The following is a 26,244-nucleotide window of genomic DNA, read 5'->3' on the forward strand; positions in this document are numbered from 1 at the left end:
AGAGCCATGAGCAGTGCTAAGAAACCATACAAGGTACAAATCGTTATCCAATTACCAGGCTCCAATCCAGAAACATGTGGTCCTGACTAAACTACTATTACAGACCAGAGAGGAAAACCAGCAGGACACAGATGCTGTCTGCATGGAATATCTATGTGCTGTTATTACATGTCCCTAACTGGTGCTCATTCAGCATCTGCATTCTATATTAATGCACAACCTAATCCAAACCAAATCTACAGTACAGATTATTCATTTCATCATTACTGTGTACTGCGTACTCACATTTTATCGATATTTTATTCCTAAATTCCTCTTAAACACTACAGTGAAAATGATAGATTGAGTCTGTATGTAGTCAGAGTTCTTAATTGAAATTATATGAGTCACTGTCAGAATTAATTTAACATTTCCATATATGTATTTTGTATATACCCTGTGTTAACACCTTATTTTGAAAGGCAGCCATCGTCACATCTATCCTTGTACTAACTCTGCAAACTCTGCAAACTGTCGCTAGCCCTCCCTGTCAGCTTGCTCTTGGCTTTACCATGAAGGTCAGAGTATGGGTGGCTAGTTTGACCACAGAGGTGCCAGTGACTGCTAACCTCACCACAGTTGGGTGGCATCTGCTACACATTGGATGAAGAGGCACTTTTTGTGCAGGGTTAACATTTTTCTGTTATTATTGATGGTGGCCGTGAGTCAATATTCTGTCCTTAGAAGAGGGATTTCCACAGAGTTAGTTTTATTTTGCAGAAGCATAAGTAACACTAAATTAAATTACAGTACCAGCTTGGCCTACATTTCAGTTGCCAGCAGGGTACGTGGACAGTGAGCTGTTTAGGAAGTGGTTTATCTGGTATTTCCTGAAGTTTGCCACACAGGAGCACCCTCTGCTCTTTGTCATGCATGGACAATCCCACCTGGATCTAGAGGTGGTCCTGGAGGCATGAGGGGGGTTGTGCTTCTGTGTCTGCCACTACACACCTCTCACATCCTGCAGCCTCTGGATGTGAGTTTCTTGGGTGCTCACAGGAGATCTGTCAGTGGTGAGCCAGTTTTCAAGGGTCCTCAGAAACTCATTCCAGAGGATAAAGGATTGAAAAGTGTGGCCTGAACCCTATGGACCAAGCAGCCATTGACTGTCACTGGTCATGCCATCCAGGCTGCAGCATGGGAAATATTCAGATTTTTTCTGTCAGAATGAGAATAAGAAGATGGGAGCCAGCAGTGTGGCAGTGTGGCCAGTGCAGGAGGCCTGACAGGTGGGGGGGATTGATGTCGTGGGTCCAGTATGACGACTGCAACAACCATTTGTGCAGGCAGGGAAGAGGAGCTGGACCATGAATACTTCTGCTGTTACTGGTGTCTGGCTGTTGAATTTCTTTCTTTCTTTTTTTTTTTTTTTAAATCTATCAACTTAAATTATGTTTTCATTTTTCGTCTCATTTGCAAACTGTGTTATTCTGATCTTTGCCATTGTATGCAACAAACACTTGCGTTTATAGTTGTACTACTAATCTTTGTCTGCTTGTATTACAGGTAATTGTTGCAAATACACACATGGTACATGTAAACATAGTCACAAATTTGAATGCATTAGTAGGTATTTTACAGGTGATTAAAATGAGAAGTAGGTTTAAGGAAACGTGCAGCAGGTGGTGGTATACACTCAAAAAGGAAAACAAGGAGCCTTTTTTGTAAGTTAATTTAGTTAATTTTGTTTTTTGTAATTTAGAGTTGCTGAAGCACGAAATCTCATTTTGAAGGAAGGAAGTAAAGGTCCCTGATGTGTTGACAGTGAAGTGAACTGGATGTCCAGATATGGAAACAGTTCAGCAAATCACTGGTGATAGCATCCTTTTTACTGACTCTGGTAACGTCAGAGCTAAAGTAAATGATTACAACGCTATGTGCTCAGAAAGGAAGACAGTTAAACTTAACTTCAACTGTAGTTCATGTGAAAATTTCACAGACTGTTAACACATGGCAGCATAAAAGTTCAAATGTGGAAAGAGTGATGGGAGTTACTCCACACTTCACTGTATACACTACATGTTTGAAGAGCAGGGATTTAATCTCGCTTGCTAAGACCTCCTCCTCTAATACACACTGTTGTTAAATGAGGGACTAAAAACTGATGTATCACACACAAGAGACTGACAGACCTATTGATAAATGATAAAATGGATAGAACTTTTTCTGTCAAAAAAGTAATGAAGAGTTTAATGTTTTATCATGTTCAAGATCAGAATTTTTGTCTGACGGATGCAGATTATAGTTCCCAGAAGCTTCAGGCTGATGATGAGACAGGTGGATGTCTCCTGTTTTAAAGCACAGGCAGAGGCTGAACTCACCCGCTGTAGAGTGACTGTGTACTGCTCCCACACCATCTCTTCTGTCCCTGAGCTCTGTAGGAAACACACACACACACACACACACACACACACACACACACACAACACGGTTAGTCAGCACGTCAGCACCAGCTACACAATGAATTCAGTATCATAAGTTGTAGCAAAGAATCATCTGATACCATACAGACTTTTCACAAAGCTTTTTCAGACTCACAGCAGACTCCTCTCCATGAATTATGCACACAGTACATGTGGGACATGACGATGTACACTGAGAGACTAGATGCATAAATGTTTATTTATTTATAAATAACTGAATCTACCCCAGAGATTCTGCCATGCCTTATATACTGACATCCATTAATAACTCTGGACATGTTCAGCCATCGTGGGATTTACTGCAAATCACTGAGAAGAAGTTTTAAATGGCATATGTGGATTTCTCCATCACTGTATTTGTTTGTCAGGTATTTAATCTGCTGCAACCAAAAAGAGACATTCCTATCTAGCTGCTTTATCCATAAACTCATTCTTGATAGACTGTCCAGAGAATTTATTAGATGAGAGGATTATAAGATTTAAGTATCTTATAAGATACAACTGTGATATATGCATTTTTGTATTTGTTTTTCAGTTGAGAGAAACAGAAAAAGAAGATTTTTAAAAAGGTTCAATAAATTCATCTTTCCAAATTCAGTGAGTGATCTTGCTGAATAACCATGAGCTCAGTAATAACAAAATAATAATTATTTTTGGCATAATCAAGCAGCCCTAGTACATGAGTGTTTAATTCAAGTATTTGTTCCCATGACCAGATTTCCATGTGCGTTTCCTTATGCAGACAATGTGGACTCTCTGGCAGAGGATTTAGAGCAGGAAACATATTTACAGAAGAGGAAAATGATCCGACGCTCAGTAATTCTTTTCTGTCAAACTCTGTCACAGAACTACTGACAATGACAACGTCTTTTTCCACACGTCCATGCAGCAGTGTGAGCGCTGCTCTGTATCATATAACAGGAGACCAGTGGGATTTTGCTCAAAGTAAAGCGGGGGCCATCTTCTCTGTTTGAGAGCACAAAGGTCAAATCAAAAATCCACACATGAAGCCCTCTTTAAAGGGTCCATGTGGTGTTGTCACAGGCTGCATGATAGCAGGTGATTATCATATACAAAGCCAGATTTACCTCTGGCTGAATGTCAGTAACTGTCCACTCCACAACAACAGCAGAAGTTCATCATGCCTGATGTGTTCTGACACATCATTCACATAAATGAGGGGAGATTACAGCAAGTGCTCACTCATCACTTGTGGCTGAGCTGCTGAAGGGGGGAGTTTGTGACAGTCAGCTACATGTCTTCTCATGAACAAAACTTAAACAAAACATCAATTTTAGATTTGTGTTCAAGGTTTTCACTGCAGGTAGAGCCTGCAGCAGGTTTGCTGAGATGTATCCTGCTCTGTGTCTCTGCGGAGGGAAATAAATGTTTTGTCACAGAGCCTTCAGAGGATCTTCCATTGGCTTACACAACATTAACACGGTATGAGGAATGAAGACTCATCAGATTGTCACAGACACAAGGGATAAGTCAGCTAGAGGAGGGATTAACCCCAGAAGCCCACTGTTAAACTACTGCAACACAACTGTCTGCAGTCCACAAGGTATTGGCTCTGCTTCAGTTTTGCCTCCAATGGACTATTTGTGGCACAAATGTTCATGAACTTGTTTTGAAAAATGATCAGCAGATTTAATTCTAATGTTAAACAGTTTGGTTTGATGATGATTTTTGATGTTTCAGTCCAAGACATACACACGACATCTAAGTATGTAGATTCTCTATTATTGTGTCTACGTACATTTCATACACTAACCGTGTGCATGCTGCACACGTGTTTGTTCGCACTTTACTGTCCAGTAATCATGTTTACACCTAGTTCAACATGGATGGTGACAGGGCACAGGGGTTTAAAACTGCTCATCCTCCAGCTTCTGGGAGAATATGTAAGTGAGAAGTTCTGGAAAACACCTGCAGTTCCACACGGAGGTAATCCCATTTGTGGAAGAAGTACTCAGATCCTTGACTGAAGTAAAAATACAGACACCACAGTGTAAAAACACTGCACTCTGAATGTTCTGCATGTGTCATCAGCAAAGAAAAGCTGAAGTACTCATGACACAGGATGGTTCCTGTCAGAGTGTTACTTTATTAGACAACATCATCAGATCATTATTAACATATCTCAGATGTAAACAGCATTTCAATGATGTTTCTACTGAGATTTTACATATTGGTACAAAACGTAAACAGTAAGATGGATGGTTGTTACACTGATGAGTAATGAGTAGTTCAATCCTGCTCACATGTTAAGACTTTAGTAACAATAAATATGAAATAGCCTACATAATAGTATAAGAAAAACAGTATGAGAAATGTACATCGAGCTGGTAATCCTCCAGAAAAGTGTTTAAACTTAATTTGGAGAGCAGGTATTTTTTACCGGAATATTTTTAATGGAAGATTTTTTTACTTTTACTCAACTAAAGGATCTGTGTACTTCTGCCACTGCCTACACCAACATTTCATATCACTGGATTATATGTTTTGTGTAAAATCTGGAAACCAGTGATTGTAGCTGTCACATAAATGTAGTCTATTAGCAGTACAATAAAGAACTTCAAATTGTACTTGAGGACAGTACATTAGTAAACACGGATTTTGTCTCATTTATGGAAACTAAGAGCAGCACAGAGCCCAGTGATGTCTCTACCAGGACCAGGAATGGAGAAAGAAAGATAATGCTGACAGGTATTACACCACAGAAGAAGAAAAGGGTGTGCGAGTTTGGCTCTGGAAGCACGGGGCCAGAAAAAGAAACGCCTCCAGAGACAGAGAGGACACCACAAAGAGACAGCACTTTGGAGCCTGAACCCTCGAAGGAGGTTGCCAGGGTGAAGGGGACTGAGAGGACAAGCACCAAATATAGTGACGGACCGAGAAAGAGACAGAGGGTCTTTGAATTGGACCAGAGACATGAGGACATTACCTCATCCTCAGTGGAAGCTGCAAAACCCAAGAAGACCAACACCAACACATCCACCTCAGAGGAAAGCAGCAGCCTGGAGTCTGAGGCCAAACGCGTCCTCTGAAGCTGCTGCGTGGAAACAGCAAACGTTCTCCTTCTGCCGTGTCGGAGCGGATGGCAAACTGTCTGGTGTGACGTTAATGTGTGAACTGTGCAGCAGTAACACACAGCTCTCTCTCCAGCTGTTAATGTCACCATGACAACAATGCCAAGAACAGGGAGCAGCCACATTAAGACCACTGAGGATCCCAGTGAACGATCTCCAGTAACACTGCATATTCAACATCTCTAACAAGAGCCTGATCAATACAAAATGAATTTCATTGAAAAAACCTCACACTTCATAACACACTGCAGCCCGTTCATTACATGAGGTGGCAGGACTCATCAACCATGAGTCCAAGGGCCAACACAAAAGCACACACCATGGGTGTCAACTTTAAAATTTTATATATCCATGTATATAATGCATAATGATAACTAGAGATTTGAGTAGAAAATGGTCAGATCTCCATGGAGGCCGCCAGCGCTCAATACAAAACACACTGTACAGCTACAGATGGATCTGAGAAGCCCTGCCCTGCAGTGTCTGGGGCTGGGCGGTATGATGGCACTATGCGATGGTTTGGTAATATCATTTCCAAAGCAGGTGCTATTCTTTAATCTGTTTACACACGGTCATTCACAGTGGATGAACTGCTGCCCAGCTACACGGCGTGGAGTGGCCGTGGCGACTGCATTGCACATAATGTAGCTGCTTCACACTCTTTTCTGCTTGCCTGTATTTTGTTTTCCACTCTTTCATTGACATGTCTGAACACATGAAGCACTGATAACTATGCAAGAAGTGAAAATAAAAAATCATCACACGAACAAACGTACTACATGTGTGAAAGGGCAACTCTGGACAATGTCTGGACCTGATTCTGTGGGTGGACTGTCCGGATTCATATGAGAAAACTGCTTTAGTGTCTCTGTTATATACTCAGTGGGATGTAGCAAGCCAGCTGCCTTGCAAGGTCACGAGACTTGGGCAGCAGAAGTGCTTACCAGGTGCTAACATGACGAGAGAGCGACTGTTGGTAGAGACAATGCACCTCTGTTGCATTTCTGTTGTTCTCATTTGAAACGTTTGAGCTTACATTTTAAACGAAAGCTGCCCTTACTTTTTTGAGTCTTTTGTTTTTAAACACAAGTGTTGTCTGAGGTGAGACAGGTGCTTTTGTTTGTATGGTGTTGTGGTTTGTATGCTTTGGGCTGTTATTTTGGTAGGTTCATGGACTTTTATTTTGGTGACACTGGTTCCTGGCTGGGTTGTTGTGGGCTAACTTGTCACCTGCTCTTCCTGAGGCACCCTTCCCCCCTGCTGCGCTGAGGAGTGATTGAACACACCTGTTCCTGCTTTACCATCAGTGTCCCTTCTTAAGGCCTGCAGAGACACTCCTCGGCGCCAGAGTATCCTGATAGCTTGCGTGGTATCTGCTGGCTTGGTTTTTTCTTGTGAAAAGTTGATATTCCCTCTCTTGTGACAACTGCTTAATTTGTGTCTAACTCGTGTCTCTCCTCTTCTTTTCCAGTGCCTCCCGTCTCCCACACAGCCCAGCACTCTCCAGCCCTTTTGGATTTTTTGTTGTTATTTGTGCACTCCCTGCCCCTGTTGAAAATAAATCTTTGTTCAACCTTTTCCGTTTCCGCTCCTGGGTTCAGTTTCGTGCACACACGTCACAGAATACTCTGGCCAGCATGGACCCAGCGGATTCGGATCCGGTAAGATCTGCAATTGCCAGACAAGGACTTCGGCTGGGACAACATGAGAATATGTTACAAGGTATCATGGAATCACTCCAGACCCTCAGCAACCAGGTCTCCAACCTCTCAGAACAGCTCATTCCCCCTGATCACAGCGTCTCCACTGAACACGCCACCGTGAGTACTACACCCCCTCCCCCTCCTGCACCATCCTCTCCACTCTCAGGCAGACACCAAGAGCCCTTTGTCCCCACTCCTGAGCCCTACACTGGTGAGATTGGAGGGGCCAATAGCTTTGTTTTACGTTGCTCTTTAGTGTTTGACCAACAGCCCCTTAGTTATCCTTCTGACAGAGCTAAGATTGCTTATGTTATTAACCTGCTCAGGGGTAGAGCTGCTCAATGGGCCACAGCTCTGTGGGAACAGGGTTCTCCCACTCTCTCCACTTTTGTTAATTTTTCCAAAGAGCTGTGTAGAATTTTTGATCACCCTTTGCAGGGACAGGAAGCTGCTAAACGCCTATTTTCTCTCGTGCAGGGTTCTAGATCAGTGGCAGAATTTTCCATTGATTTTAGAATTGCAGCCTCAGAGAGTGGGTGGGGGGAGCATGAGTTAATGGGGATTTTTCTTAGAAACCTTTCTGGTGAGCTAAAGGATCAGTTAGCTTCCAGGGATGAGCCCGATTCACTAGAGGCTTTAATTTCATTGGCTATTCGCATTGATAATAGGCTTAGGGAGAGGCGGAGGGAGAGAGCTCAGTCCAGCCCAACTAGAGGCCACAGGCCAGCTCCTTTTTCAGGTCCGCCAGTTCATCACAGTACTCCCCTTCCGTCTTCTCTGGCTCCCTCACTCCCCAGTCCATCCTCGGAGGAACCCATGCAGGTGGGCCGGGCTCGCTTGCATCCCAGTGAACGTCAGCGGAGATTCAACCAACGGCTCTGTATCTATTGTGGCCAGGCGGGCCACTTCATTGCCTCCTGCCCCCAGACCTTAAAGAGACCGGGCTCACCAGTAGAAGAGAGCGCCCTGGTGAGCCAAACCTCCTCAGTCACAAGCTCTCCTGCACGCATAACTGTTCCCTCCTGCCTTCTCTGGGGTAAAGAGTCGCTGCCATTAAAGGTTTTAATTGATTCTGGAGCGGATGAGAGCTTCATCCATGAAGAACTGGCAGCCCAACTCAACCTCCCTTTAGAGCCCCTTGATTCTCCCAAGAATGTCACTGCACTAGATGGTAGATTGATAGCTGAAGTTAAGTTTCGCACTGCCCCTGTCACCCTCATTGTTTCTGGTAACCACAGGGAAGACCTGCAACTGGTTGTCATTCCTTCCCCTCATGTTCCCCTGGTTCTCGGGCTCCCCTGGTTACTCCTGCATAACCCCCAAATTAACTGGAAGACCTCCAGTATAACCAACTGGAGCCCCCATTGCCATTCCCATTGCCTTCGTTCAGCCAACCCCTTCGCCACACGCCCTCCTGTGGTTCCTCCGCCTCCCCCGGACCTCTCCTCAGTTCCTTCCGAGTATCACGACCTGGCTCCGGTGTTTAGTAAAGAGCTAGCCCTTTCCCTTCCCCCACATCGTCCCTATGATTGCTCCATAGACCTCCTCCCTGGAGCGCCCCTTCCCTCCAGTCGTCTGTACAACCTGTCTCGCCCGGAGAAGGAGGCTATGGAGTCCTACATCCAAGACTCACTGGCTTCAGGTATCATCCGCCCCTCGTCCTCGCCCTTGGGGGCAGGCTTCTTTTTTGTGAAAAAGAAAGACTCCTCCCTACGCCCCTGTATTGACTTTCGTGGTCTAAACGACATCACCATCAAGGATAAGTACTCTCTCCCCCTCATCGACCCCTCTTTCGAGCCCCTGTGTTCCGCTACCATCTTCACCAAGCTCGACCTCAGGAACGCCTACCATCTCATCCGGATTAAAGAGGGGGATGAGTGGAAAACAGCTTTCAACACCCCCCTGGGCCATTTTGAATACTTGGTAATGCCATTTGGACTCACTAATGCCCCCGCGGTTTTCCAGGCCCTCATCAATGATGTGCTGCGTGACATGCTAAACAGGTTTGTGTTTGTTTACCTTGATGACATTTTGATTTTTTCCCGCACCCTGGACGAACACAGACAGCATGTTCGTCTTGTTCTCCAGAGGCTTCTTGAGAACAAGTTATATGTGAAGCCAGAGAAATGTGAGTTTCATTCAGCCTCCGTGGGTTTCCTAGGTTATGTCATTGCCAGGGGCCAACTTCAACCAGACCCAGCTAAGATTCAAGCAGTTACCGATTGGCCCATCCCTACCACCCGCAAGGAGCTCCAGAGATTCCTTGGCTTTGCCAATTTCTACAGGAGGTTCATTAGGGACTACAGCAAGGTGGCAGCCCCCCTGACCAAACTCACATCCACTAGCTCCCCCTTCCGGTGGTCTCCGGAGGCTCAGCAAGCCTTCACCCGGCTTAAGGAGTTATTCACCTCAGCCCCCGTCCTTAAGCACCCTGACTCCTCTCTGCAGTTTGTGGTGGAGGTGGATGCCTCCGACACCGGAGCTGGTGCTGTGTTGTCGCAAAGAGATCCTCAAACTAACAAACTTCACCCCTGTGCTTTTTTTTCCCGTCGTCTGTCTCAAGCAGAGAGGAATTACGACGTGGGTAACAGAGAGTTGCTGGCTGTGGTGTGGGCTTTGCAAGAGTGGAGGCACTGGCTGGAGGGCACTTCTGTTCCTTTTCTGATATGGACAGATCACAAGAATTTGGCCTATCTTCGTTCCGCCAAGAGGCTTAATTCCCGCCAGGCCAGATGGGTGCTGTTCCTGAGCCGTTTCAATTTTACCCTGTCCTTCCGCCCAGGTTCACGTAACACAAAGCCAGACGCCTTGTCACGGCTTCACGCCCCTCCCTTAGACTCGGAGAGTCCTGACCTCATCCTCCCTCCTTCCTGCTTTGTAGGCATGGCATCCTGGGAGATCGAGTCCGTCGTCAAAGAGGCTCAAGTACAGCAGCCAGATCCCGGTACAGGTCCCCCCAACCGGAGGTTTGTTCCGGATTCTGTCCGGTCCCAGGTCCTCCAGTGGGCTCACTCGTCCAAACTCACTTGTCATCCCGGCTTCCACAGGACCGGTCCCAGGTCCTCCAGTGGGCTCACTCGTCCAAACTCACTTGTCATCCCGGCTTCCACAGGACCCTTGCATTCCTCCGCCAGAGTTTCTGGTGGCCCAAGATGTACCGGGACACACGAGAATTCGTCGCCGCCTGCTCTGTCTGTGCCCGTGGTAAAACATCTCATCAGCCCCCAGCGGGACTGTTACGCCCGTTACCCATGCCTAGTCGTCCCTGGTCCCACATCGCCCTGGATTTCGTGACCGGTCTACCCCCGTCTGAAGGTAACACAGTAATTCTCACAATCATTGATCGTTTTTCCAAGTCAGTTCATTACGTGCCCCTCCCTAAGTTACCTTCTGCCCTAGAGACTGCTCACCTCCTCTCTGTCCATGTATTCAAGTTGCATGGTCTCCCTCTCGATGTGGTGTCTGACCGGGGTCCCCAGTTTGCCTCTCAAGTCTGGCGGGAGTTCTGCAGGGCTGTGGGGGCCACTGCTAGTCTCTCTTCTGGTTATCACCCCCAGACTAACGGCCAGACAGAGCGGGCCAACCAGAGTCTGGAGGCTGCCCTGCGTTGCGTTGCCGCCCATCATCCGGTTTCCTGGAGTTCACAGCTCCCTTGGATTGAGTACGCTCATAACTCCCTCGTGTGCTCAGCCACAGGTATGTCTCCATTCATGTGCTGCTTGGGCTACCAACCACCCCTTTTCCCCGAGCAGGAGTCGACAGTAGCCGTCCCTTCGGTCAGTGAGCATTTGAGGAGGTTGCGAGAGGTGTGGAAATCCGCCAGGGCGGCGCTCCTGCGTACTGCAGAGAAGAACAAGCGGCTTGCCGACACTCACCGTTCTACTGCCCCTGAGTATCGTCCGGGCCAGAAGGTGTGGTTGTCGTCACGTGACCTTCCCCTGGACGTCGAGTCACGTAAGCTCTCTCCGCGCTTTGTGGGCCCATTTGAGATCCTGAGAGTCATTAATCCTTCTGTTGTGAGACTCAAGTTGCCTGAGTCTATGAAGATTCACCCTTCGTTTCACGTGTTGCTGCTGAAGCCTGTCCACACCAGTGAGCTCTCCCCTCCAGCCGTCACCCCGCCACCCCCCCGGTTGGTCGACGGTCACCCTGCTTTCACGGTGTCTCGGATTCTGGACGTCCGCCCCCGGGGTCGGGGGTTCCAGTACCTCGTGGACTGGGAGGGGTATGGTCCCGAGGAAAGGTCGTGGATTTCCAGGGGACGACTCTCTTCTCCGGGACTTCTATGCTGCTCATCCTGACAAGCCTGGTAGAACGCCTGGAGGCGTTCGTTGAGGGGGGGGTACTGTTGTGGTTTGTATGCTTTGGGCTGTTATTTTGGTAGGTTCATGGACTTTTATTTTGGTGACACTGGTTCCTGGCTGGGTTGTTGTGGGCTAACTTGTCACCTGCTCTTCCTGAGGCACCCTTCCCCCCTGCTGCGCTGAGGAGTGATTGAACACACCTGTTCCTGCTTTACCATCAGTGTCCCTTCTTAAGGCCTGCAGAGACACTCCTCGGCGCCAGAGTATCCTGATAGCTTGCGTGGTATCTGCTGGCTTGGTTTTTTCTTGTGAAAAGTTGATATTCCCTCTCTTGTGACAACTGCTTAATTTGTGTCTAACTCGTGTCTCTCCTCTTCTTTTCCAGTGCCTCCCGTCTCCCACACAGCCCAGCACTCTCCAGCCCTTTTGGATTTTTTGTTGTTATTTGTGCACTCCCTGCCCCTGTTGAAAATAAATCTTTGTTCAACCTTTTCCGTTTCCGCTCCTGGGTTCAGTTTCGTGCACACACGTCACATATGGAAGTTCCAAATGAAAGAAGAAACTAATCAAATGTGATGAAGTATGATAGAATATGTTTACTTTAAACCACTTCTTAATTAATATAACAATCACTAAACCATGACATATACCATTACTGTGACATAAAATTATACCATGATAGAAGAATCTGGCCATATCGCCCAGCCCTACAAGCAACCTTTCTCACTCTCTAATAGGTCTAGTTGATCATGTTTAGATTCCTCTCAAATACTCCAAACTACAGGTAGAGCAAATACATTGTCATTTTGTCCTGTTGTGTGAGTCTGGAACTGACTTTCAAGCATGAGGTATGACCAAACCCATTGTATTATCACCATATTTTTAATGTATTTGATTGTAAACACATTTCTGGGTGCAAAAATTGTCTGCAAAACAATGTGGCAACATCAGTCTGTAGGCACATCAGACTGTCGCTTCAACAACATGCAGGAGGCTAACATGCACGAGTAACACGTGAGACCAAGTGTGGAACTGGCTTTCAAGCATCAGGGAAAACTGAACCTATTGTATTATCAGTGTATTCTTGATGCGTTTGACTACAAAACACACACACACCAGAGGAAAAGGGTGTGTGTGGGTGTGGGAACTGACCTCTGTGAAAGAACAGTCGGTATAATGTCAATAACAGCAGCCTGCATGTTGTCCTGTGTGTCTCTCTGCCTGGCTGGTGTATAATTTTAATTGGACAACTATTCGAGCAGACATCTGCCTTCATCCCTTTCCACCTCAGTGCTCTCTCTCTCTCACACACACACACAGACACACACACCAAATAAGATGATGTTTGTGCTGAGCCCTGATGACACTGATTGAGGCAGGCAGCTCTGCTCAACTTCAGCTGCTTCTAACAAGAGCCGTGAATGAGAGACAATAGCAGAGGACAGAAGGGCCAGTGGGGGACCATGTCATTGCTGCTCCATAGTATACTACATTGGATGCTATTCACTTGGTGAATCCTTTAGCACAGGCGCTACTTGACACCTTCACAAACAGCCTCACTGTGTGCAGAAAATGACTCTTTTCTGTTTGTAAAATAAGCTTGCTGTCATGAAAACGTAATATGCTAGTTTCTGCTATTTGAAGAGAGACTGAACAACAGCTGAAAACAGTGACATCACTGTTAACAGCTGACATCACTGTCACCAACATCACGACGTAAGGAGAGAGCTGAATTACTGCACACTGTCAGTACTGTATTACATCCAACATGTCAGTCAGCGGCCTTTGTTTTGGACTGAATCACAGTCAGACATATTGATGCCTGACAAACAGAAAACGTATCTCTGATTAACTCATTGCTGTGTGCTGTAATCCAACTTTGTCTTACCCACAGTTTATTGGATTAAAAGGCTGAAAAAAATCTGTCTGCTCTGTAACTACTACTTGGAGAGAAATTCCTACTTTTCTCACAGCAGCCCTACTTGTTGTAGTCCTGGACTAAAGCCTTGACCACAGAGATATGAAGATTTTATCACCTTCTTAGTGCAGATTTTTCCAAACTTCTGTTTCTGTGTTTCCATGTGCTCATATAAAACGAAGTGTTTGTGAAATGATGATATCATGACCCCAGTTGCACACAGTGCATTGTTGCCGTGTGTAATGAGCGGCTGAAACAATGGTGGATTACAGGTCAGTTTACATTTGGTAAGCACTGCTAGGCCGTGTGCCAGAAAGGTATTAAGTACACATCAATAAATAATAGCTGCAATTGTTTGAGTTTTCAAAGAAAATTAGCTCCCTGCAGATGATAAGATTATTCTTGGTGTTTGATGTATTGTTGATGTGATAAATATTTCTTTAAATGGAGGAAAGCATCTGTTTTAAAGAACGTGTGGTCAAGGCCTAACTTTGAGGCAGACAGTAAAGCTGGCTTTAACTTAACAGAATGTCTATTTTTGTCAATTTTAATTGTGTTTATTGTTGATATACAATTGGGAGTCTACACAGAGTGATTCTCTATGCCGTCCCTGTCTGACTTCCTGCCAGGCTCGATCAGCTTTGTGCAACAGTCCGTCACAAATAGACTAGGCTGGTATGGTCCACAGAGCAGAGAGGAGAGCTGCTTATGGGATGCTTCTGAAACGCACTGTCGAGCCTCATGGAATTGCAAGCATTGTCTAAATTGGCCACAATCAGCTCCTGTGGCCTGAACACAGCACAGCTGTGAGTGGTGGAATGTAAGGGAATTTACAGGAGAACAAGTCCTCAAACTTAAAACGATTAAATACGACAGAGAGGTTGGCGCGATACCCGTCTCTTCACCGTCACCTTTGTCACATTCTGCCAAGACCTCTGTAATACTGTCACTACTGTGGTAAATGTTTTAGCATGTTAAAAATACTGTGCTTTACCGTGACTGCAATAACATGCAGGTAGAGGGCTACACACGCACTCATAGAACTGGAGTTACTCCCACTAAGTACTATTTCCTACATATCAGCTATAACACTGACTTTGGTAACACAGATATGGAAGATAACATTAAAAGCAACACACACCAATTTCTCAGTGGTTGGCTGCAAAAACAAACACAAAACTCTTCATCTACTCCAACCATCCGAGGAAGGTCTTCTTGGCTAAAATGGACTGGATTAGGATATTAGTTTATGTCAAAGCACTTGCTGTTGGTTACTGTTACTGTTGCATGGCATACCAAAATTTAGGTACGTTTTCATATTACAATATTTGAATTTCCCAATGTTCGGTACTTGGTGTAGGTCAAATGCGTCTCCAGTGCAAGTGATGATGGATGAGGAGGACGAATATGAAATTTACAATTTGCCTGAGTCTGAATCTTCACCAGCTGGCAGTGTTAGCAAGACGGCCGAGTCAGGCGCTCATATGGTTCATGGTCAGGGGACACGCGCCTGTGTGTGTGTGCGGCGTGAGCCTCAGCTTTGGTTGAGGGAAAGAAGCAATGCTCTGCCTCAACAGGTCTAGTGCTGACATTAACAGCATGCCATCTTCAGAAATAATAGCCTCCACACCCTGTTAACAAAAAGCCTGCTGATGTCTACTGTGGGATTACCTTGCCTACAGAGTTAGAGACATAACGAAGCCTGTACGCAAAAAGTGCTATAAAACAACGTCACGCAAGGGAGGAAACCCTTCAAACCTCGCCAAGTACCTGAATGACAGACACCAAGACCCCTCTATGGAGTACAAAACACGACATTATGAGAGATGTGGAGCATATCAGTAGTACAGTGTATCAATGTCAGGCCTGCTCAAATAACATGACAAGCATATTAGAAAATGTGGGTTTAAAAACAACAAATGTATTAAACCACAGGTATTTGACGGTCTCATTTAGGTGTTTTTTAAAATGGTTACATAGCTAATTAGCATAGGGCTACTAGCTACATGTCACTTCACAACTCACTATGGTGGCTTTATAGTGTCAGACAGAACAGAATTTAGAAAACAGAGCATCGCCTACAGTGAACATAATGCCCCTGAATTCAAAATGTGATTAGGCTGCTGGACTAATGTCTGAGTGGGTAGAATCATGGTTTGTCATATTGGAACTATTCAGAGAATAATATGAGTGCATTGTGCAGGGCAGGTGTGTAATACATGTTAACATTTGACCCAATAAATATAACCACAGATTAGCAATCTGCCCTGATATGTATGAAATGAAAATCAAATAGTGAAGATCTCGTTGTAAATGTATTTTATTCACTCTGTGGGTTTCACGTTTCTTGTCGGACCTCTTGTTTCAATTCCAGAGTTCACGTGAAACCTACTACTGCTTAGTACTATTAGGTATCGAGTACTGAATCCGTATCATTTCAGGTTCAAGTATCGTTTAAGTATTGAGTACCTGATACTAAATTCAGTATTTGTATCTAAATCAAAATGTTGGTATTGTAACAACACTAGTATTTGTACGTGCATGGCACTGACATTTACAAATTCATGTCTTTCTGTCTCTTCTGCAGACGAAACCACACATTAACACACAGCTCTCACTCTGCCGTCTAATCACAGTGAAATGCCACCAACTGATGTAAACATCACTGAACATCACTCTGTGTCAGAGCACCCTGCTTCACTGCCTCTCTGTCATAAAACACACACACACACACACACACACACACACACACACAGGCGCAGATACAGCACATCAGAGTGGCATGTAGGCAAAGTGCGCAGGTAGCACTTGGAGCCAGTTGGCGAAGTCAGCAGCACTCATCAATAGTTCATCAGCTTTTCACGGCTCGCTCACAGCTTTCTAACACTTGGCTCTGCTCAAGCAATCTTCAGGTACATGAAAACATCAAAGCATGACAGCTTCATTATGTTGAATATACTGTTTGTCCTATTGGGCCTTTTGATTGGTATCGTAAGGATTTTTTTTTAATTACTTAGATTAATTCTAGTGGCAGATTTACAGAAATGTATTCTAGCATGAGGATGTCAAAGAGGTGAGGTGAAAAGACAGCATTTTAGGAAAAAAAATCACTTAAATTCATCAGTGACATTAACACGAAAACTGCTCTGCATTAAGTATTTGCTAATTATACAGAATCTGACTTTTTTTTTTTTTTTTTAGAAAGAAATGAGCTATTTCACTGATGAATAGACTTCAGCATTACATCTTCTCTGTTTGATAAATCTCTTATTTAGCTCACTTAGTTTAGGTTCAGTGGTTAGAAGCACAACACAGCACACAAAGCAAACCACAATACACAATCTAAAACAACAGAGGCAATCCATCAAAGAAATAATGCAAAAAGCTAGTGCTGTGTCCCATCTCACACACACACACTCACAATTCATAGATTTCTAAAGGTTGAGTCTTTCAGCTGATTCACCACCAAGCTGCAAATATGAGATAACTTAATGCTGTCAGCATCGCAAATACATGACAGATATGCATCATGTCAAATGTCCTTAACACATTAAAATCAAAGCATTCAATTCAATTAAAGATTTTAGAAGCAGCAGACACACACTTCTCTCTACGATCTATCCATTCATCCATCCATCCCTGCATGTCCCACCAATCTGAGCAGACAGGAGTTCCCAGCAGGTGCGTAGAGGACCACCAGGCTGCCTTTCAGCTGTTCAGTGTCCAGCCCCCTCAGCTGGATCCTGGCCCCCCCACCGCTGCCACTGCCTCCCCTCTCCCTGCAACCATCTGAAGCACCAATCTTGTCCGTCCTGGCCTGCCAGCAGCGTTGCCAGCTGGGGTAGGCGGCGCAGCAGCCAGTCGGCAGCCACTCTGGACTCATGGCTAGCAAAGCTTCTTCAGAGCTCATGTGAGCGGAGCGGCCACGGTCCCCCTGCCCTGTCAAACCCACAGCCCTGATCCTGCTTCAACATGGTCTGGCTCAGTTTGGGTAGTTTGCACGGCATCACAACCAAAGCGGGCTTCCCACAGGAGCAAGTGCTTAACCTTTCTGCCTCCGTGTCCTACCTCCAATCTGGATAAGCCTGTGCAGCGGCGGATTAGCCTAGCCCCAGGAGGGAGGAGAGACTAAAAATAACAGCAGACTCACAGCGCCTCCTCCACCTCCTCCTGCTCCCGTCCCACGGAGAGTCCTGAGTGCTCGCACCGTGTTCCTCCACTTCCTGCGCAGGCCAGATGACATGGCCAGGTAGGAGCGGGATCCACAGGTTCAAAGGGAGAGACCGGCTCAAGGACTGCCCCACAGAGCTCTCCGCCTGTCCTCCCTCCACCCCCTGTCTGTCACTCTGCACACTATCCTGCTGCTTTTCCTCTGACTCTCTCACTCTCTAACTCCCTCACTTATTCAAACATACGCACACACATACGCACACACTTTTCTTATTTCATACTCGTGAGGACTCCCCCCCCAACCATATCCACTCCCTAAAGAAACACGTCAACATTTAGTTACCATCAATTCTTCATTGGTGTTAACATCAGGCCTTATTCAAGTCTGTTTTTTTGTATTTTCCCTCTTGAATTTGTTTTTAAAGCCGATTATAAGAAAAATAAGAAAACCCAATTTGCATTCATGAAACATGCACACACTGCATGGTTTGGCACCCACATGAAAGCACAAATGAACCTACGCAGTATAAGAGCAGTAAACCTCCACAAACCAGTGAGCTGTGGCATGTAAATATATCAAAAAACCACTGGCACGGTCGGACTAATGGATGATCAGCAGCAGGGTGCTGGGCCCAGAGAAACACAGAGCCTGGCAGGTGGTGCCCACATGTCATGAAACATTATCGAATAACAAGCAAACCACTGAGCTATTTGTGTGTTCCAACAGCTCTGAAATGTCAAAGGTTAAAGCCCTGTCCTTATACTGAAGCAAAACTATGTCACTTTTAAATACACGAGAAGAATATTCTTAGAAAAACAGCCACCCTAATTCCTGCCTCGGCCGCTACAGCCTACTTTTCTGAAGTGGTCACCGTTCTCCAAATGTGCAGCCTGAAAGTACCATCACATCTGTGTTCACAAAAATGCTGAGGGAATAGCACAGACACTCCACAGCAAGTGGGTGGTGGTAGTGAGCCTTTCTAAACAGAACAAGAAGCAGGGTGACTACAACAAACATGTCGGAGGAAATGCAACAGCCAATATCCACTACTCCAGTGGATGAGTGTTACAAGCAGAACAGAGTAAGACCAGTGGAGAGACTTTCAACTAAAAAGAACCTCTGATAAAGCCAAGGCACGCTCCCTGCTCAGCACCAAACAGCAGACAGACACAGTTAGAGCTAAACGAGAGAGTGTATTAAAATTACAGTCATCAGCCAAACAGGACTCTACTAATGTCTGCCAGCCTTACCCTAACCTGAACCATCACAGATAAATGCCTAACACACATGCACGCACGCACGCACGCACACACACACACACACACACACACACACACGTCCATTTCCTCCTGGACTCTGTCCACACTTATGCAACCATCATTCAACAATGCCCTACATTTATTAACAACAGAGACATCAATAACAGCAATACGTGGCCTGGAAAACGGAAATCATTCTTCCTCACAGCGCTGACCATTCAGTGGAGAACACTAGGTCACGTTATTGTCACCGTCCTGCACTCTGAACAGGACGGGAATTGCACACGGTCTAATGCTGCTGGAGCTCCTTCTGCACTTAGTCCTAATCGAGTGTCAGCTGAGAAAACAGGAAATGCATTCATCACTGAATATTCATGTGATTATGTAACCTGAACAAAGGCTATGGCTGCAGAAAAAATACATATTGTTATTAAAAATGTGCAGTTTTTCCCCTGCTGACAGGACAGCCAATAGATGGACATGTTGATGGGTGGACTGATGGCTGTCAGTCATAGGATATCCCATTATTTGGCCATAACCTTCCTTTGTGCTCCAGTGTGTTTCCTGCTGGTCTGAGCAAGCAGCAAAGTGCAGAGTGGAGGCTAGCGGAGGATGTAATCGCCTCTGTGATGGGCTGGACTGTTTATAGTAATTACACTAATGTCTCAAAATTGATGTGGTTAGGATTTGTTGATGTTAACGTGGTTCACACAGCAACACGATAATAACCTACAAACAACTAAGTGGTTCATTTCTCCAAAGCTAGACAGGACAACTGGGTGGCTCTGTGCCTTCAGGCCCACGCTGGTTCTGTGCCAGCCTTTAAAATAGATGACACATCATGGTCCACTCTCAGGTAGGTCTCTTAATAATTCATGCATCAAAAGTACAGTAATTTGGCATCCTCTCCTCTGCTGTGGACACAGTGATGGGCTCTTATGTGTGTCACATAATATGTGACATGCATCGAAGATAATCTTGCATGCAGCCTGTTAGTGCTTTTTGGGCCAGTGTGTTACTGTTAGGAGACAAATGTTGTCAGTGTTCTGGTACAAGGGTGGAACCTGAGAGGTGTATGAAGTGTTCTGGTTGTATCAGCGCATTTCAGATGTGAGATTAACTGATGTGCTGGGCTGCATGTCGCTGAAAGATGGGTGGGAACACAGACAGTGAACTCAGAACAGAGACATGTGAGTGACCAGTTGTAAAACTGCAGCCTCTCTCAAAGCTGCACTCAGCACGACATGAGGGGTGCCACCTTCATCAACACTCTCAGTTCACTGTCTCTCCCTTTCCTCTCTTGACTCGTGGGTTGTGTGTGTGTCTGCGGGTGGCACTCAGAGCTTCAGACAGGCCTGCTCAGTGCTGTCACAGCACATCGTCATCACAACACCCTCACACCAAGCACAATGCTCGCTCGCCCTCTCTCTCTCTGTGCTCTCCATGGCTCTCTATGCCACAGTACAGAGCACTGCCACAAGTGGAAGCCATGACAATGTAAGACAGACACTCATACTTGACAACACAGAGAAACTACAGGAGCTTAGTTTACAGAGGTGATGCTCACTTTTCATTTTGATAAAAGGTCAGAAAATCACTAAAATTTTCTTAAACCTACCTGACACAACATCAACTGTTTAGATAACATGGACAACGTGTTACCAAACAGATGCTTGTTTCCACACCCACTAGTTATGGAGCAACATTATCAATCATTTGGAGTCATATTTGTGTCCAAATGATGAATACAAGCCTAATATTCACTGGTAATTCACAGGGTTCCAGGAAAATACAGTAAGAAACATATTGAACGTCCTGAGCTTTAGTGCTGCTAAAAAATGCATTGACGTGCACATTTATATTATCATAAATGTAGAAATGGAGTCATGAGTCGCTGCTGACTGTGGCAGTATCTGTATAATGAATGTGAGTTGTGGATATTGCTGAATTACTGAAAAACACACACACACACACACACACACACACACACACACACACACACACACACACGTTTGGGTACCTTGGTTAAGCGAGGAAAAGGTGACCTAATTTCCGAACAGCAGTTAAAGATGACACATTTCTTTAATATTTTAAGCAAGACTGCTTTTTTTTGTTATTTCTGTCTTTTAAAGTCTGAACACCCTGCTTGGTCAGTACTTAGTAACACCATCTTTGTCAAGCATCGCAGCTTGTAAAGGCTTTTTGTAGCCAGCTAAGAGTCTTTTAGGTATTGTTTGGGGGAATTTCATTTGTCCTCACAAAAAGCTTCTAGTTCTGTGAGATTCTTGGTTCGTCTTGCATGCACTGCTCTTCTGAGGTCTAGCCACAGATTTCGGATGCTGTTTAGGTTGGGGACTATGAGGGCAACTGCAAAACCTTCACCTTGTGCCTCTTCAGGTTGTTCATTGTGGATTTTGAAGTGTGTTTATGATTAGTATCCTGTCATGGCAGTCATCCCTTTTCATCTTCAGCATTTTTTTTTTTTTTTTTACAAATGATGTGATGTCACTTCAGAATTTTCTGGTTTCTAATTGAATCTATTAACCCAAAGTATGATCGATCCAGCCCTGTGCTTAACAGTTGGAGAGGTGTTCTTTTCATGAAATTCTCACGATGACTGTGAACAAGCTATAGCACTAAAATTAAGGATATTAAAGTTGATAAAAGTAATCTGAGAGCTTAAATCTCTTGGGGTGACCAAACTTTTACATGGAGCTCCATCCAATTGTACAGAACAAAAAGTTTTACATTTGATTGTCAAAGCCCTACATAAATCATTGGCAATCTTGCCTCACTATTTTTTTTATAAAGAATGCATAATTGATTATTCATTCAATATCTTGACAAAATATTCATCTGTCTAATGTGGCAGCACAGGACAGTACAGCAGCACAGTTACAGACACCAGCAGAAGTCTACTGATGTAATTAAGCAGAGCATGAGGTGTTCATCCACTGTCCAGGCTGGTGAAATCGCTTTAATGTAATTAGCTGCTAATTAAGTGTCAGCGAGGACCTGGAGTGCTACTTTGGTGTTAACTACACGTTCACACATGGATTCCACACAATGACACATGATGTATAAATAACTTAGTATAAAGATAGTGCAAATACATCTCAGCTTGCAATCCCTGCTATTGGATTTAGCAGGAGAACATGAAAAATACATTTCAAGCTGCTACAACTGTCAAAAAAGTTCAAGAAAGGATCACTTTGCTGTCAAGAAGTATTATCATTTGGATTTCTGTCACCTCCATGCTGTGACTTTTCCACCACTCATTCTATAATGAAAGAAATGAGAGGCAATTTCAGGTGAGGGAATTTTTTTTCTTCAAAAAGATCTTTTATTAAGTGAAAGGCAAATAAAATGTTAAATGGCCCTTTTATCCTGAGTGCATGGCTGCATCCCCAACTTGTGGCCTTGTCTGTACGTGCCTTGCCAAGCTGTTTGAAAGAGCACTGTACAATAAGACAAGGAATAAGTTTTATTTTTTGAAATGTTGGAAATATAATCTTTTGTCTGACTTTTCTTTTTATCCTATTAATAATTAATTAATTGAAGTAATAATCAACAGATTAATTGATTATCAAAATAGTCATTAACTACATCACTCAAATAATCAATAATAAATAATATGAACCAGTCAACACAAACAAACAAAAGGCGCTCCCTAATAAAGGCTTGGTAAGGAACACGACAGAAGGATGGACTCATGTCATACTCAACACTCAACTGCTCTTTTGAACAGAAATGCTGTTTAAGCCACTAGCTTGTTGATTTCCAATCACCTCTACTTTTCTGTCTACTTTTCTTTTAAATTGCTGTTGAGTTATCACCGAAGAAACACACTTCCTGCATTTGTTTCCCATTAAAAGTCTCTCAGAAAAGGCCCCATTGTGCTGCGTGAAGAATTTTATGTGAATAATCTTTGCATAATGTATCACATTCCATTAACAGTAGCCAAACAGTGACTGAAACAGAGCAGTGATGTTGTACTGATGTGGTAATGGATGTTGTACTGAACTGGTCTGGAAAGAAAGGTTAAGACAGGAGCAGATCATTTAACACGGAGGCTTTTTACCCCAAAAAGATCAAACAATAAAATGAGAAACGAGGAATAAAAATCTGTCAAAAAGTCTAAACATATTTGTTCAGTGACAGCAACATAAACAGAGTAATCACTGACATTTTTTTAAAAATGATCCTTTAAGTAATTCACAATACATGATAATCCAAAACTTAAGTTTCTTCCAGTTTCTCCACTGTGAGTCGGTGCTGCTTTTCTCCAGTAAACTAAAGCCCTTTGAGTTAACTTTGCTTTCTTTTGTTCTGGGAATGGCTTCTAGACATTCAGCTTGAGTTTGGACCTATAGAAAAAAAGATTTAAGGACCACTGTGTTCATTTACTCTGAATATGAAATGGTTCCACTGCTGAATGAAATTAATGGCTTTGTTCTATTCGTCCATTACTCCCGACAATTTATTCCTCTATCTGGGGACTATGGATTATGCTGCGTAATCCTCCATTGTTGGCTGTTGAACTTGAACTCAACTTTTCTGTTAGACATTTTGACTTTGTCTTCCCCGGTTCTTCAGACCCACTTCATCCTCATCCTTAAAGCTGAGAGCAACTTCTGTCATTGTTTTAGCCCATGTCTTATTGAAACACTTTCCTTTCCTTGTTGTAAATATTTCAGACATCATCCTTCCATTATAAATAAAGAACAAGGTTCCTCCAGAGAGCCAAAGAGAGGAGGCTAATGGGATGAGAAAAACTATGGAGGAACAAGAGAGGCTGCATCTTTACTATGTACAAACAGTAGTGGGCGTGTAATGGATGCTGGGAAAGACGAAGAGGACATTACTGCTCACCATGACCTGCTGACCTCCACAACTGAAAACAGCAGGCAAAGTAAAGTAAAAATATACCACATTTAAAATCAGAGACCAAAGATTCTTGTGTTTCAGTTGAGTGTGCAGTGTTTTTTTAGTAGTGTTAACAGTTGCTGTTCTTAAATCTATATTTCAAAAATCTTTAGAGAATCTGAGATGTCAGGCTAAATTACAGTGAAAGCTTAATGAAGCAGTGGAACGGGCTATTGTAGAATACTGGGCTCACAACACGGTGACAAATGAAGACGATGTGGAAACACACCACAGCCGTGTACCACACACAACACATGGTGGGGCCATGGACACAGCAGTGCGGCCATATACACGTTAGCTTGTAAAAACATGCATTAGCTCCTTCCAGGAAGCTGAGAAACAACACACATCAAGGTCAAAAATCAATGGGACCACTGCACTAAATACAAATAATTAGCTTCTAAATGATCAGCTAATTCTTCCAATAGATCAACAGCAAAATGTGCTGCTGAGATGATTAGTTGACTAATCAATTAGTCAATCAATAGATAATTATGATGCTGAATATTCTGCATTGAGCTGCATATCAAACTGAGTCCATGTCCATTTTAGGCTGATGACAGCTAACCAAGTCTTACAACAACCCACATCAGAGGCCGAGTGCTCGAGTCTGGGATCAGATTAGATGAGATTAATTTCAAAGGGATGACCTCATGGCACCACAACGAGCACAGCCTTTCCACTGTTACAACCCTCAGGACATACATCATTTTGCCATTAGTGTGGCAGAAAATGTTTATCTATTGTTTATGACTTCAGCAACAGATTAATAAAATCAACAAAAACTGAGAATAAAGATACAAAGACATGGCAATGGGTGGCTACATCACTGCAACCAGTCAAAAGCTGATGTGTCATGGCACAGGAGCACAATGCTAGTGCATGAGTACCTGTAGAGGAGACATGTTGGAGCTATAGATGAAGGGCAATCAGAAGCACAATCAATCGGCCAAATAAGACATTGTGGAAAAATGTAGCAATCAAAATAAAATAGTGGGCTCCTAAGGCTGACAGTCGCCTCATCATCTACATTTAAAGCTTGTTTGTTTGTTGTCACACATGAAGATAACATAAAGAAATCAGTGTGTGTGTACGCGCGTGCATGTGTTTGTGTGTTTATTATAGTCCATAACACAGTTTGAGTATCTACTGCAAAAGCGTTGATTAAGAAAATGCAAGCACTGACTTTTGTGTGACGTTAAAGAGCAGAACAGTCCCTCGCTGATTTTCTTACATTAAAAGACTTAATAACTGGAGCAGTTTGGAAACTACACCCCCTGTCCAGGGGGGTGGGGGTGGGGAAGTGAGAGAGAAGGCTTTCATTAAAATGGAAGTCTAATCTTCAAAGAGGAGATGAGAGGCTGAGCACCCAGGGATTCCCTATCGCAGACTGTGACCTTTCCAGCCCACATCAGCACAGGGAAGGACAAGTCAGCTGCAGCAGAGGAGGCTGCTGGAGGAGCCGAGGAGGAATCTGATGGAAGACACGACTCTGTGGCTCAGACTCTGAAAGTTCAAATGGTGAGCAGCTCACCGCAAGGACTGTGGACACGGTGCACGCTGCTATCTGCATACACTCAAAGCAAACATTACTTCCAGACCTCAGCTGACGGTTATTTAAACTAATGTGCAATTTCAAAGTAAATAAAACAGTTGTTTTTATTTTGTGTACACCCAGTGTTAAAGGTGCAAACAACAGCGGCCATATTTCCAGCTGTTCATGAGACCAAAGACATTCAGCTGAATAGCCCATAAATACTCATAAAAACCACAGTACACAAGAGTTATCAATAGTATTCATCCTAATAATACATATATTCATTCAGCCAATCAGCCTGCTCCTCTTGAAGACTTGCTAGTGTCCCCTAGAGGCTGTACTGTTCATTGCAGCCACAATATGAAAGGACCTGGCAGAACAAACACACTGATGATATAGCTACTGTTACAGCCTTAAGAAATGTACAGTTTAAAAAATATAAATATGTGAAATATAAACATAAAAGTCTCTACTGAAAATGGCAGAAGAAAAACCTTGATAAACGAATTCCCTACAATCCCGTAGACGAACACGTTCCACTCTGTGGACACATTGTGAACACATTCACAGCGACAGAGGAAGATGTCTGTGTTGACCACAGTTGACAGATGGTGGTGGTCTGTGTGCATGTAGAAGCTATTCAGGCTCACAGCACCTGTCTGACACTGGTTATGATGAAGAATTTGTGAAAAACTGACATGAACGCTGTCCGACCTCCACAGTCTGGATGTTGAAGTGCTGTGTGGAGGAGCTCCTTCAACTCAGCAAGGATCACGTGAGCTTTTGATTTAAATCATCAAACTCCATCATTCTGTCACTGTCATCAGAAATGCTTCATTTAATACAAACACAAGATACTGTAAAAGTGGAAA

At 44.0% G+C, this 26,244-nt stretch overlaps 1 protein-coding gene across 12 annotated transcripts in view; it reads right to left on the reverse strand.

Moving 5' to 3' along the window:
• The window catches only part of LOC139331955 (tight junction protein ZO-2-like), a 130,745-nt gene that overhangs the window by 58,433 nt on the left and 46,068 nt on the right, over window positions 1-26,244 (reverse strand). For 4 of the 12 annotated variants that reach the window (XM_070963550.1, XM_070963558.1, XM_070963556.1 and 1 more), the window contains exons 1-2: window positions 17,132-17,544; window positions 2,361-2,414 (exon numbers count right to left, since the gene is read on the reverse strand). In XM_070963550.1, the coding sequence (XP_070819651.1) occupies window positions 2,361-2,414; window positions 17,132-17,389 (312 nt within the window). In that variant the 5' untranslated portion in view covers window positions 17,390-17,544. Of the gene's footprint in view, window positions 1-2,360; window positions 2,415-17,131; window positions 17,545-17,629; window positions 17,956-26,244 lie in introns of those variants that run through there. The other 8 variants (XM_070963551.1, XM_070963555.1, XM_070963557.1 and 5 more) reach the window with 4 other exon arrangements.

The sequence above is a fragment of the Chaetodon trifascialis genome, chromosome 6, assembly GCF_039877785.1.
Source record: "Chaetodon trifascialis isolate fChaTrf1 chromosome 6, fChaTrf1.hap1, whole genome shotgun sequence".
NCBI lineage: Eukaryota > Metazoa > Chordata > Actinopteri > Chaetodontiformes > Chaetodontidae > Chaetodon > Chaetodon trifascialis.